The sequence below is a fragment of the Dicentrarchus labrax genome, unplaced genomic scaffold (assembly GCF_905237075.1).
Source record: "Dicentrarchus labrax unplaced genomic scaffold, dlabrax2021, whole genome shotgun sequence".
Lineage (NCBI taxonomy): Eukaryota > Metazoa > Chordata > Actinopteri > Moronidae > Dicentrarchus > Dicentrarchus labrax.
In genome coordinates this window covers 1,197,206-1,211,217 of record NW_026136705.1, presented here as the reverse complement: position 1 = coordinate 1,211,217, position 14,012 = coordinate 1,197,206, and the positions used below count along the sequence as shown (strand labels likewise).

Below are 14,012 nucleotides of genomic sequence, written 5' to 3'. Positions count from 1 at the left end.
ACAACAAAATACAGCTATCAGTATAAACCCGTTCAACCTTAATTTGTGCTTTAGGCCTGTGCCATTTGTTGATACTACTTATATTATATTCTCTTCTTACCTGAGATAACTCTGCTGCACCTTTTTTACTTTTTTAAAATGTTGAAATAATAATAAAAAAAGACATTTCTGATAAAGTTTTCATTCATTTTATTGTTGTGTGCTTTGTGTGATTGTGTGATTAAAAGTTGTACAATGTGTTGTGAACAGGCAGGGGGAGCCACTGCTAAAAGAGTGACACATCTGTCTGATTACAGCCTCAGTGACAGTTCTTGTTCATCAGTTGCTTCACTTTAGATCTCTGTAAAGAACTGGTCCGTCTACTTGAGCCAGTTCAAGCCTCGATGAGTCTAAAGCAGTGACATTATGTCTGATGATGGAGCTCTGCGGCTCATTTGTTTCAATACTGGTGGATGTCAGCGCTGTCTGAGCTTTCTGTGGATCTGAGATAACGATGTGATGTTACAGGCATTTGATTTTTGATGATTTTGGAGCTGATAGAAGGCTAAACGTGGTCCTACAATAAGAGCTATGACAATTATTGCATCTTCCATAATTATTACATATGTTTGTATTTTTGCGCACTGTACCTCTCTACCACCTATTATGCTGCTTATGTATATAATATAATAATTTATTTTTATTTGTTTTGTATACATGTAAACAAATAAAATATGAAAAAAGATCTAAAAATGTTCTAAGGCAATTGGAGAACAGTCAAACTAATATCAGTAATTCTTTGAAGATCTGTTGATGATTTCAGGATTTTTGAATTCACATGTGGCCCCTCAGACAATCGGAAAAGCATCTTAAAACAAATTCATTATCATCAAATTAGATGAAATTGTGTAATTTTTTCTGTATTGTTGTTGTTTCACTCTGTTGGTAGCACTCAGCGTTTGGATTATGTATGAAACATAATTTCAAAAATATATTGAATACTTTGAGGAACCATCATCATAATGAGTATTATAAACCAGCAGAAATTGGCTATAGCTCAGTATAGAGAGTCTGCAACTATTGATATGACTTAGATACTTTTCCTGTGTAATATCTACTTGCTTGCGATCACAATAACACAGCAGCATGACAGAGCTTTTCAGTTGAATTTTCCTTGGTATCTAAATTACCATAATGCTGCTGGGCCCGGCCCTCCACACCGTCACACCCACAGGGAAAAAGAGGCAGAGAGGTACTTAGGGAGTGGCAGCAGGTTTGGTAGAATCATGACAGAACATGTTTAGTTCCGGGTTTAAAGAACTAAATATGACAGGTCTATGAAGTACTACACCTTTCTGCTCTGACAGCTGGATTGTTTACCTGTTTCTGAGATTTTCAGCTTTTTGTGGTAATGGCGAGGCAGAGATTTTACGTTCACTTGGCAGCCTCCTAATGCAATCACTTTCTTTGTTGAAAGATAGAAGTTGAAAGATACTCCCTCACGGTTAGTGAATCTGGATTGTATTTCATTTCCTCACACTCACCCAATAAAAAAGGACAGTTTGCTCATCAGACGTTTTCGGAGACAGTGATGGTTTTCACATGAGGGTCCAAACAGAACAAATGTTTATATAGGAAAGATACAAGGAAGTACAACACCATGACAATCAATCATATCATCAACATCAACATATTCATGGTCATCAACATTACCACAATCCTCAGTGCACAACCATCCATCAACAGCAGCAGATACAAAGGAATTCCTGAATCTCTCTGAAGAGCAACTGGGCATAAAAAGCCTGTCTCTAAAAACATTACTTACTTAATTATTATCCTCATTTTGCTTCCTACCCATTCACTATGACCACTTTTAGCAAGCCAATAATACCGTTATATAAAAACATTTTACTCCCTCTTTCTTCAATCCACACACAATGTTTGGTGCATACTTTGGATAAAATGCAAATACAATCTAGTCAATTTGTTAAAAAAAAAGGAACATGTTTGATGATTCGAAAAGCAAGACATCTGATTTCTACCTTCTGTCAACAAATAATTTCTGCACTATTGACAGTTAAGACTACTGTATTCACTGCCCATTTGTCAATTCTGTTCATTATCTTATATCAACAACAACATGTCCTCATACCAGACCATTTCCTGGTTTATTGTTTCAATTTAAAGAGGACAGCCAAGTGGAAGGGGGGAGACAGAGTGAAAGAGAGGCAGTCTTTGGAAGTACGTGTTGGTATTAATTCACTGTCTTAATGTTGAGAGAGTAACACATTCACGATGTCGCTCTCTCTGCTTCTGCTGCTGCTGGTCTGCAGCACCCAGGCGAGTCATTTTTATGGGACAGTGATGACCTACTACCCCAAAAACACTAATGCAGATGGATCTATGGCGGTACGTACAATTTCATTCAATCCAGTTTATTCACCTTTTTAAATGTTACCAGAGTTATAAAAGTATTTCTGGAATGTAGAAACTAAGGAAAATGTTGTATTTTTTAAAGAAAAACATTATTTATATTTTTTTAAAATGTAATGTACAACAAGAGTTTAAAATTTTTCCTTTTTTTGTGAACTTTTTGATGATCTTGAAATGAGTTTGGCAGAATTTGTAAGATGATAACAAGCTGATCTTGTAAAGGCTTTTGGCTGTTTAGACCAAAGTCAACTATAATGCAAATGGGGTTTAATTTAGGTTAATTCTTAGAAATTGTAATGTGTACAGATGAAGACTTCCATTGTGGTTGGTTATTACATAATACAGTGTATTACATTGTCATCATAAAAAAGTGGAACTGCGTTCACTACAAAATGTAATTGTTATTAAATAGTAAAGTGAAAATACATTACATTTAGTTGAGTTATTTCATAATGTGTTGTTACACATGGCAATAAACAACCTTTATTTATTACGGAGGCTGTCATTAATATCATAACACATCTTCATTCTAATACTACAGGTGGTTGTTCGCTATAAGCTGAACTTCCACGATTGCACACATAAAGACTCATGGACCTGCAGTGGGAATTGTGGGACACAATCATGGGACTGCTCTGGTAACTGTTTACACGAGGTAGACAGGGAGGACAGCGGAGCCCTGTCGGGCAACGGAGAGTGGTGTCAGACAGAGGGAATCATCTCTCAACAGGTTCCCAGCAACGCTCCGCTTGAGCTGATGTGAGTGCACCATGACAATCCAAAAGTTACATTATTTCAGACAGACAAACATTTTCCAAAATGTCAACAATGACACTAAATCTTTTGAGGCTCTGGAAGGAAACCCTTCTTAATCGCCACCAAACAAGTAATCAATGGATTTAAATACTTAATTTGTGGCATCACAAACACACCTTGTATAAATATCTTTAGTACACTGAGGTTCTGTGCAGCACAGTAAAAACTGACTTTCTCATTTACTTCCACCAACAGGTTAAATGGTGGTGACTGGATATCTAATAGACATAACATCTATTATTAACTATTGAACTTATACATACATACTGTCATGATATCTAACCTGCTGCCACTCCCTAAGTACCTATATGCCTCTATTTTCCTGTTTTTTATTTATTATTTAAGTTCTTTTTGTGAGTGCACTCTTGAGACTAACTCAACACCTGAAATACATAAGTACATAAGATTCTGTGAATCACAATAACTTTCTAATGAAATTCCACCACAGGTTAGATGGTGGTAACTGGATAAATAACATCGTAAATGGCATTGTATCATGGAGAGCTGTGACTCGGGTGGAGCTGAGGAACCGGTCAGACACCGGAAAAGCCAACACATCACCCCAAACCACCATATTGCCTGCTGTGAGGTGAACTGCTGGGTAGCTTACTCTGTAATAATAAATAATAATTAATTAGATTATTATAATATTGTATTGATCAGAATCTGCAAAGTAACTAGTAACTACTGTTATGAAATAAATGTAGTGGAGTAAAAAGTAAAATATTTGCCTTCAAAATCGAAAATTACGAACAATCAGTATCTGTTTCTGTACTGAAAAAAACATATTGGTTAATTACTAATTGCTTTCCTAGATTTTAACTTGTTATGCCCAGGAAAAATAGATAGAAATTACTTCTTTGTAGAAAAAACACTTTTAAAAGGGAAATTGCTTACTTGTGTTCAAGCTTTAGGTTCAAAAAGGCAAATTCAGTTTCCTTGTGAAAACGTAGAGGAACAGGTTACACACATTTACCTTGGAATAGCGAGCTGCCTGCATGGTTTATGTGGAAATGAATGGAGGGAGTGGCACAATGTCAGAATGTTTTCTTTCTCTTTATTTCAGAGTTCCTTCAAACTGTCAGAGAGATTTCAACCTGTTGGCATTTGACCCTGACGGAGACGAGGTTAAATGCAGATATGGAAGCGATGCACAGACAGAGTGTAACCCCTGCACACCACCATCTGTTCTCAACCTCTTATCAGTGAGTAGCTAAAGTAACTCTCAAATTAATATTGTGCTTTATAACAACCTGGGAAGATGACTGAGAGTGTAGAAGAAACTACGATGACCATAAAACATGAAAGGCCCGATCTATGTGCTTTATAAAAAAAGGGGCAGATAGTTGGATGCTTGAAGATGGCAACATAATAATCCAGTTATAAACTGTTGTAATTTCTACATTAGATGTGTTTCAGTCTTAACATAAAAATGGAATCAGCAGCCCATTTAACTGACCACAACATTTGACCAGTGGGACAAAACTACCAAATTCAGAAAACAAGCAGGAAACGAAAACATGTCCCCTTTTGTCCTCTTCCAGTCTTGTACTCTGTCATTCAGCCCCACCAGTAGCAGTAATGAAGGTGCATACGTCGTACAGCTGGTGATGGAGGACTTTCCCAGGCAGAATATCAACCTGATTCAGACCGACGGTTCACAGGAGGCTATAACTACAAACTACGCTATCAGCAAAATACCTGTCCAATTTGCTTTAAGGGGTAAGAGTTCTTGTGTTGGAACCCTGGACTTGAGTAGTTGATATTCTGTGAGTGAAAACAATTGTTTTTTGGAGTTTATGTTAATTATATATATATATATATATATATATATATATATATGATATTAACAAACTTTTACCTCATCATGACACTAGCGGAAAACTTCAGGGATCACCACAGTGATGATAATTCATTGTCTGGGAACCTTGAATGTCTGTGCCAATGTTTGTTCCAACCTACACAGTACTTAGATATTTCACTGAATAGGTAAATAATTTCATCTGTTGGTGGTACAAGACCAAGAGGGGACCACTGAAGACATTCTCTGGGTGTCATCAATGTAATTTTATGGAAATCCAACAGTTGCTCAGATATTCTAGTCTGGACCAAAGTGGTACAGACTGATGGACAGACGGACCGACCGGCATTGCCACTCTTAGGAAAACTCAACATAGCTGAAATTAGGTTTTTCCTGTTGTGCTAGTTGACCCTGCGGTGACATCCTGCACTGAGGGACTTTATCTGCCCAAGTTTCTGCCTCCAACTCCAGCCAACAGAGCTCGGCTGTACACTCCTGCCAATCAGACCCTGGAAATCAGCATCAAGGCAGAAGCAAATATCTCCACGTAAGTCAAAAGAACTTAAAGGTTAATGATGCCCTGGTGGAACTGGTTAGATAAAAAATATTTTGCTCCACATTAAGTCAGAAGTCACATACAGAAATGGTTTGAAGTGCACAGTTAACTTGTTTAACACCAACACTGATCAGAAAACCAGGTTTGACACAAATGCAACGCATGTAACAGAACTGTGTAGTAAGGATATACACAAACAGTATGTTAAATATGGACAGTATGCATTCAAAGCCAAAAGAAAGCTAATACGCAACAACCAAACAATAGAATCAGCAGCACATCTGACTCACCAAAACTCAACCAGTTCTACAACCACTGTTATGAAGGAAACAACATTAATAATAAATACCAAGTGAGAATTCCAATTGTGCCGTCAAGGAAATTAGTTTTACCCCATTTGTGGATGGGGAGGTTTTGGAAATTCTTATCTAACAACTGACTTCTTCTTCTTCTGTCCTTTTTACAGAATTACTGAGCTGCTGTTCAGCGGGCCGTACAACACAAACCAGATTAATTCAGGAGTAGGACAGTACATCCTGAGATGGACGCCGTCTGAAAACGAAGATGGAGAAAGCCACCCCATCTGCTTTGTCATCCAGGCAAAGATCAGGTCAGTCACTTCCCCCTGAACATGTCCCTGTTTGACGACAGGAAACAAAGTACTGAGGTGTGTCTGAGGTTTGGCTCCTGCCACCCAGGGGCTTAGTGAGCTAACATTAGCTGCATGAACTAACTAGCCAACAGCATCGAACATTGTTGGCAACAAAGTTTCTTCATAAATTCTTAAAACTCCGGAAATCACTTCATTACCGCTGTTGTCAAACTGCCCTCTGTCTGTTTTGGGGGTTGTGTTCAATGAGTTAAATTAAATTTTTCCCTTTAAAATGGAAGAGCTATTTATTTTACATAATTTTTTGCAAATAAAACAACTGTACCGATCTAATTTCACAGTACAACCAAGTATCACTCGGAACTACGATGTCTGGTTGTGAGTGTTGGAAACTGTAAGTTGAACCATTCTTTATTTTTTGTGTTTTAAATCAGATTATTGATTTCCTGGATTGGTAAAAATTGACTTGTCTTCTATCTTTTATGTTCACTTCTGTTTACAGCCCCAACAACAACTACAACCATTGATCCAACAACAACACCAGTAGCCACAACCGTCATCACCACAACAACCACACCAGCTACAACCACTATTCCATCCACAACTACTGCACCAACAACCACCACACAGGCTACAACTACACAAACCACCGTTCCTTCAACAACTACCCCATTAACTACAACCAGCACGTCACCAACTACCACAACCACACAGAGCACAAGCACCATTCCTTCAACAACTACTGCACTGACTACAACCAGCACTACATCAAGGACAACAACGGCACCAGCTACAACCACTACTCCATCCACAACAACTACAGCACCAACTACGACAACTACTGTACCTACTACCATCACACAGGCTACAACCACACAAACCACAATTCCCTCAACGACTATCCCACTAACTGCAATTAGCACTACAACAACTAGAACAACAGTACCAGCTACAACCACTACTCCTTCAACAACAAAATCACCACTAACTACCACAACTACTGCATCAAGTACCACTACACAGGCTACAACCCCACTAACTACAACCAGCACGAGACCAACTACAACACCCACACCAACTACAATCACTACTACATCCACAACAAGTTCATCATCAACTCCCACCACAGAGGCTACAAGCACACAAACCACAATTCCCTCAACAACTACACCACTAACTACCACAACTACTGTACCAACAACTACACCACTAGCGACCACCACATCAACGCCACTAACTATAACAACTACTGCACTAGCTACAACCAGCACTACACCAACTACAACATCCAGACTAACTACAACCACTACTACAGCACCAACTACTGCACCAACTACTACGACAGAGGCTACAACCACACAAACCACAGTTCCTTCAATAATTTACCCCACTAACTACAACTAGCACTACACAAACTACTACAACCACACTGGCTAAACCATCCACAACAACTGCAGCACTAACTACCACACTACTGCACCAAGTACCACTACACAGGCTACAACCACACAAACCACCATTCCCTCAACAACTACCCCACTGACTACAACAATGGCACCAATAACAACCACTACTCCTTCCACAACAACTGCAGCAACAACTGTGACAACTACTGTACCAACGACCACTACACAGGCCTCAACCACACAAAGCACCGTTCCTTCAACAACTACCCCACTGACTACAACCAGCACTACACCAAGTACAACAACGGCACCACCTATGACCACTACTCCATCCACAACAACTACTGTACCAACTACCACCACAGAGGCTACAACCACACAAACCACCATTCCCTCAACAACTACCCGCTAACTACAACAGCACTACGCACCAACTAGCACCACAGAGGCATCCCAACAACCACCACAAACCACCACAACTTCTGCCCAAGTAACCACCCCACTGGCCACAACCAGCACAACACCAACCACTCCGGCATCCACAACAACTGCACCACAACTACCTACAACTACTGCACCTACTACCACCACACAGGCTACAACCACACAGGAACCACCGTTCCCTCGACAACTACCCCAGTAAGTACGACCCTCACTACACCAACTATAACACCCACAGCAACTACAACCACAACAACTACACCACTAACTACCACAACTACTGCACCAACTACCACTACAGAGGCTACAACCACACAGAGGACAAGTACCATTCCTTCAACAACTACACCACTAACTACCACAACTACTGCACCAACTACCACCACACAGGCTACAACAATACAAACCACCATTCCCTCAACAACAACCCCACTAACTACAACCAGCACGAGACCAACTACAACACCCACACTAACTACAATCACTACTACATCCAAAACAAGTTCATCATCAACTCCCACCACAGAGGCTACAAGCACACAAACCACAGTTCCCTCAACAACTACACCACTAACTACCACAACTACTGTACCAACAACTACACCACTAGCGACCACCACATCAACGCCACTAACTATAACAACTACTGCACTAGCTACAACCAGCACTACACCAACTACAACATCCAGACTAACTACAACCACTACTACATCTGCAACAACTACTGCACCAACTACTACGACACAGGCTACAACCACACAACCCACAGTTCCTTCAATAATTACCCCACTACCTACAACTAGCACTACACAAACTACTACAACCACACTGGCTACAACCGCTACTCCATCCACAACAACTGCAGCACTAACTACCACAACTACTGCACCAAGTACCACTACACAGGCTACAACCACACAAACCACCATTCCCTCAACAACTACCCCACTGACTACAACAATGGCACCAATTACAACCACTACTCCTTCCACAACAACTGCAGCAACAACTGTGACAACTACTGTACCAACTACCACTACACAGGCCTCAACCACACAAACCACCGTTCCTTCAACAACTACCCCACTGACTACAACCAGCACTACACCAAGTACAACAACGGCATCACCTATGACCACTACTCCATCCACAACAACAACTGTACCAACTACCACCACAGAGGCTACAACCACACAAACCACCATTCCCTCAACAACTACACCGCTAACTACCACAACTACCGCACCAACTAGCACCACAGAGGCTACAACCACACAAACCACCATTCTGCCAGTAACTTCCCCACTGACTACAACCAGCACTACACCAACCACTACCGCATCCATAACAACTGCACCACAAACTACCACAACTACTGCACCAACTACCACCACACAGGCTACAACAATACAAACCACCATTCCCTCAACAACAACCCCACTAACTACAACCAGCACGAGACCAACTACAACACCCACACCAACTACAATCACTACTACATCCACAACAAGTTCATCATCAACTCCCACCACAGAGGCTACAAGCACACAAACCACAATTCCCTCAACAACTACACCACTAACTACCACAACTACTGTACCAACAACTACACCACTAGCGACCACCACATCAACGCCACTAACTATAACAACTACTGCACTAGCTACAACCAGCACTACACCAACTACAACATCCAGACTAACTACAACCACTACTACATCCGCAACAACTACTGCACCAACTACTACGACACAGGCTACAACCACACAACCCACAGTTCCTTCAATAATTACCCCACCACCTACAACTAGCACTACACAAACTACTTCAACAACACAGAGCACAAGCACCGTTCCCTCGACAACTACCCCAGTAAGTATGACCCTCCCTGCACCAACTACAACTACAACCACAACAACTACACCACTACCTACCACAACTACTGTACCAACTACCACCACAGAGGCTACAACCATAGAAACCACCATTGCTTCAACAACTTCAACAACTACCCCACTAGCCACCACAACAACTACACCACTAACTACCACAGCTACTGCACCAACAACCACCACAGAGGCTACAACCACACAAACCACAATTCCCTCAACGACTATCCCACTAACTACAACCAGCACTACAACAACTACAACAACGGCACCAGCTACAACCACTACTCCTTCCACAATAACTACACCACTAACTACCACAACTACTGCACCAAGTACCACTAGACAGGCTACAACCATGCAAACCGCTGGCACTCCCACACAAAAGACAACTGCTAATTCTACAACCACTACACCAACTACAACAGCAAGTCTACCACCTGGTACTACACCTAACCACACAACGCCTGTAACCGAAGCCTCGAACCAAAGTGAGTATGACAAATGGGGATGCTTTGCAGTATGTTATCATGTCTTATAAATAAATACATATACATAACTACAAGTGACAAGGGAGGACATAAGAACAATGGCACTTGATGTTGCCTAAGAGTGCATTATTATTCAGTTGGACCACATTGTAACATTGAGTCACTGTGCTTCTAGTTGTTGCAGCTCTGAAAATAAGGATTACCTCTACGTCTCCCCTGTCTGAGGACGACATCAGGAACACAGTTATACAACAGGTCAGTCTCTTTTTAAGTTAATGAGAAATCCTGTCAAAGCATCAGATAATTGCACCTGTTGGGACAAGCTGGAGCTTTAATTATATGTTAGTGGCTCTGTCTGAATATGTAATAAATACATGAAGGCTAGGTGCCAACATATGGTAATAGTCAGGACTCAGTAGATAGGACTGATAGATACTATAGGACCTATAAATCTTGACAGACATTACAAAAATCATTGTCAAAATAACAAGAAGTGCATTTCCATCCACCTGTGTTCATGTTTTTGCTTAGTTTTTTATTTTATTGGAAGATAAAAAAAAGTGGAAAATGGAACAAATAAGTATGAGTGTGATTCTGAATCAGATCATTAACATTAAAGGACCTGTGTTAACATTAATTAAAGGTGAAATCTAATTGTATTTCTATTAGTGAACTCACTAGACTTTTATGGTTGTTGGTAAACAACATGAAGTTTGTTTTATTTCGTCAAATGCCTCCCACTTCATGTAGAAGCATCATATCATCATATCTACTGATCATATCTCAGCACCACTTTTCTCCTCCAGATAAAAGCTGAACTGATAGGACGACGGCTGCCATCAAACATCACTCTACGCCTTGTGAGTTATGTGCAATTGCAAAGTACAACCACAGCGCCCCCTGTTGTTTCAACGTGATCATTTATTGATCCCTGGAAGGAACATTTATTTTCAGTTGCCTGTCAAAGTTAAAACTGCAAGGCCAGCTGCTTTAAGGTGACCATAGTTGTATATGACTATCTGATGAAAAAATCCAACACTGATAATTATTTTGCAGATTTGCACTGTGTGATCAGAATGTGGTTGTAATGATCACTTGACTGTATGAATGTAAAACAGGTTTTCCTATTAAAATCTTAATATATTTTTAGTTATATTTTATATGCAATGTGTACTTGATATTTGTCTATTGATATTAAAGCCAACTGAAGAAAACAAATGATTAGCAGAATTAAGTTTATGTGACTTAAACATGTCAACAGCCAACTGAACTAAGATTAGCATCTCAACGAAAACTACAAAAATGAGTCCCAAAAAGTGACTTTTTTCATTTTACATTTTCACAATGCTCTAACACTCACAAAACATTAAAAACAAAAAGACAAAAGCAAATATTTCCATCAAACAACACAATTAATGGTCAAATTAATGCATTCCTTTAATCAAGCATTACACCAGAGGTTCCCAACGTGGGGGGTCGGCAAGTAAGCAAGCATATTACACATTGTTAAAATTGATTAATTATCAAAATAATAAATAATATCTTTGATTAATATTAAAGTTCCACTCTTAAAAAAGGGAAATGATAATTAATAATGGATTGATTCAGTCTCATAAATTACACCTAGCTATACATTTGGAAATGAGATTAATAATAAATGAACTATAACAAAAATCACCATATCAAGAGCTTAAGTGGAAGGATGTGGAAGGATGTGGAATTCTGCATAGAAGAGGCTGGTATCACCCACTCTTGTGTGAAACTAAATAGGCCAGCATGTATAAACACAAGCATTTATTAAAGAGATAACACAGGCAAAACAGATGAAAACACACAATATGAAATTAAACTGAAAAGGAACTAAGCTAAATGAAAAGGTGTGTGTGTGTGTGTGTGTTGTGTGTGTGTGTGTGTGTGTGTGTGTGTGTGTGTGTGAAGCGTAACATTAACTAACACATGGGTATCTCAATGGGCTATCCTTTCAATGAATTCTCATTGTCAGTGATTAAAAGTTGTACAATCTGTTGAGAACAGGCAGAGGGAGTCACTGCTGAAAGAGTGACACATCAAACACATGTACAGACTAAACCACCTGTCTGATTACAGCCTCAGTGACTTATTGTTCATCAGTTGCTTCACTTAAGATCTCTGTAAGGAACTGGTCCGTCTACTTGAACCATGTATGACTCAAGCCTCGATGAGTCTAAAGAAAAGATGTTATGTCTGGAGGAGCCCTGCGGTTCCTTTTGTTTAAACACTGTGATGTCAATTTAATTCACGTATTTATGGGGATTTTGGAGCCTACAGAAGACTAAAAGTGGTCCTACAACGAGAGCTATGACAGTATCATTATATCATCTGGAATTAATATATATCTGTATTTACACTGTGTCTCTTCATCACATTTTATGCTGCTCATGTATATAATTTGTTTCTTTTGTATACATGTAAACAAAAACATACCTCGCAAGAAATCTAAATTGTTCTAAGGCAGTTGGAAAATAGCCAAACTAATATCAGTAATTCTTTGATGATCTTTTGATTTATTAAAAAAATAAAAAATAAATCAGTATTATCAACCAGCAGAAATTACTATAGCTCAGTATAGAGAGTCTGCCAATACAGATACCACTCAGATACTTTTCTTGTGTAAAACTTGCTTGCTTAAGATCACAATGAATAAAATAGTAGAGGCAGCTTCTTAAGAGTGTGTGGTTGTAGAAAATAGTGTGACAGACGTCGTCTTCTGTTTACAGGCTGTACCACTTTTGTGTACGTGTTGTTATTTAATCATCTTTTTTCGACCCCATGTCATGTCAATAAGTGACAAATGTACAAAACCCTATCTTAAACTAGTGCACAAAAAACTTTTGTTTTGGTTAATCAATATTTCAAGAATTTTCCTCATACCAGGTCACTTCCTGGTTTATTCTTCTGTTAGACAGATAAAACGTGTGTGTTACTGTTTGTAATAGTTAGTGTGTAGAGAGGCTGCAGTATGTCGCTCTGTGTGCCGCTGCTGTTGATCCTGCTTGTATGCAGCTCCCAGGCGACTCATTTCTTTGGGACAGTGATGACCTATTACCCAAAAGCGACCAGCACCAGTGGATCTGTCACGGTATGTATTTATTTCTAAACAATTTAGCTTTCAGAAATGAGAATATAACAATTTGACAGAGCAAATTTAAAAGACTTTAGTGCCCTATAATGCTCTGAATGCTACTTTGAAGTTAGTATTTCCTTATTTATTATTTTTACTTTGTGGCATTTAAATGAAATTGAACCTCAATTTCACATCAGTTTGCCTACAAAGTGTAGTCAGCATCTGCTCACCTACCTTCTTTGTCTTATGGATGTTTAATCAATGCAGGTGGTCCTTCGCTATAAGCTGAACTTCCACTCATGTACTGATGGGGACACGTGGGACTGCTTCAATGGGAACTGTGGGACCCAGAGTTCTTTTGCGCTGAATGTAGTCTACCGTGAGAGAAGTGGAGAGTGGTGCCAGAGAGAGGGAATCATGACGCTGCAGGTTCCCAGCAACGCCCTGTTTCACCTTCGGTAAGTGCACCATATGTCTTATGTCAATA

General features: G+C 39.6%; 1 protein-coding gene across 4 annotated transcripts in view; it reads left to right on the top strand.

The window, feature by feature from the left end:
* Positions 1–2,173: 2,173 nt before the first annotated feature.
* LOC127363519 (integrin beta-like protein A) overlaps positions 2,174–14,012 on the top strand; it is a 34,639-nt gene continuing 22,800 nt past the window's right edge. Inside the window, exons 1-3 of one of the 4 annotated variants that reach the window (XM_051400048.1) lie at positions 2,174–2,388; positions 2,954–3,171; positions 3,677–3,817. In XM_051400048.1, coding sequence (XP_051256008.1) covers positions 2,275–2,388; positions 2,954–3,171; positions 3,677–3,817 — 473 coding nt within the window. In that variant the 5' untranslated portion in view covers positions 2,174–2,274. Of the gene's footprint in view, positions 2,389–2,953; positions 3,172–3,676; positions 3,818–12,783; positions 13,541–13,792; positions 13,984–14,012 lie in introns of those variants that run through there. The other 3 variants (XM_051400047.1, XM_051400050.1, XM_051400049.1) reach the window with 3 other exon arrangements.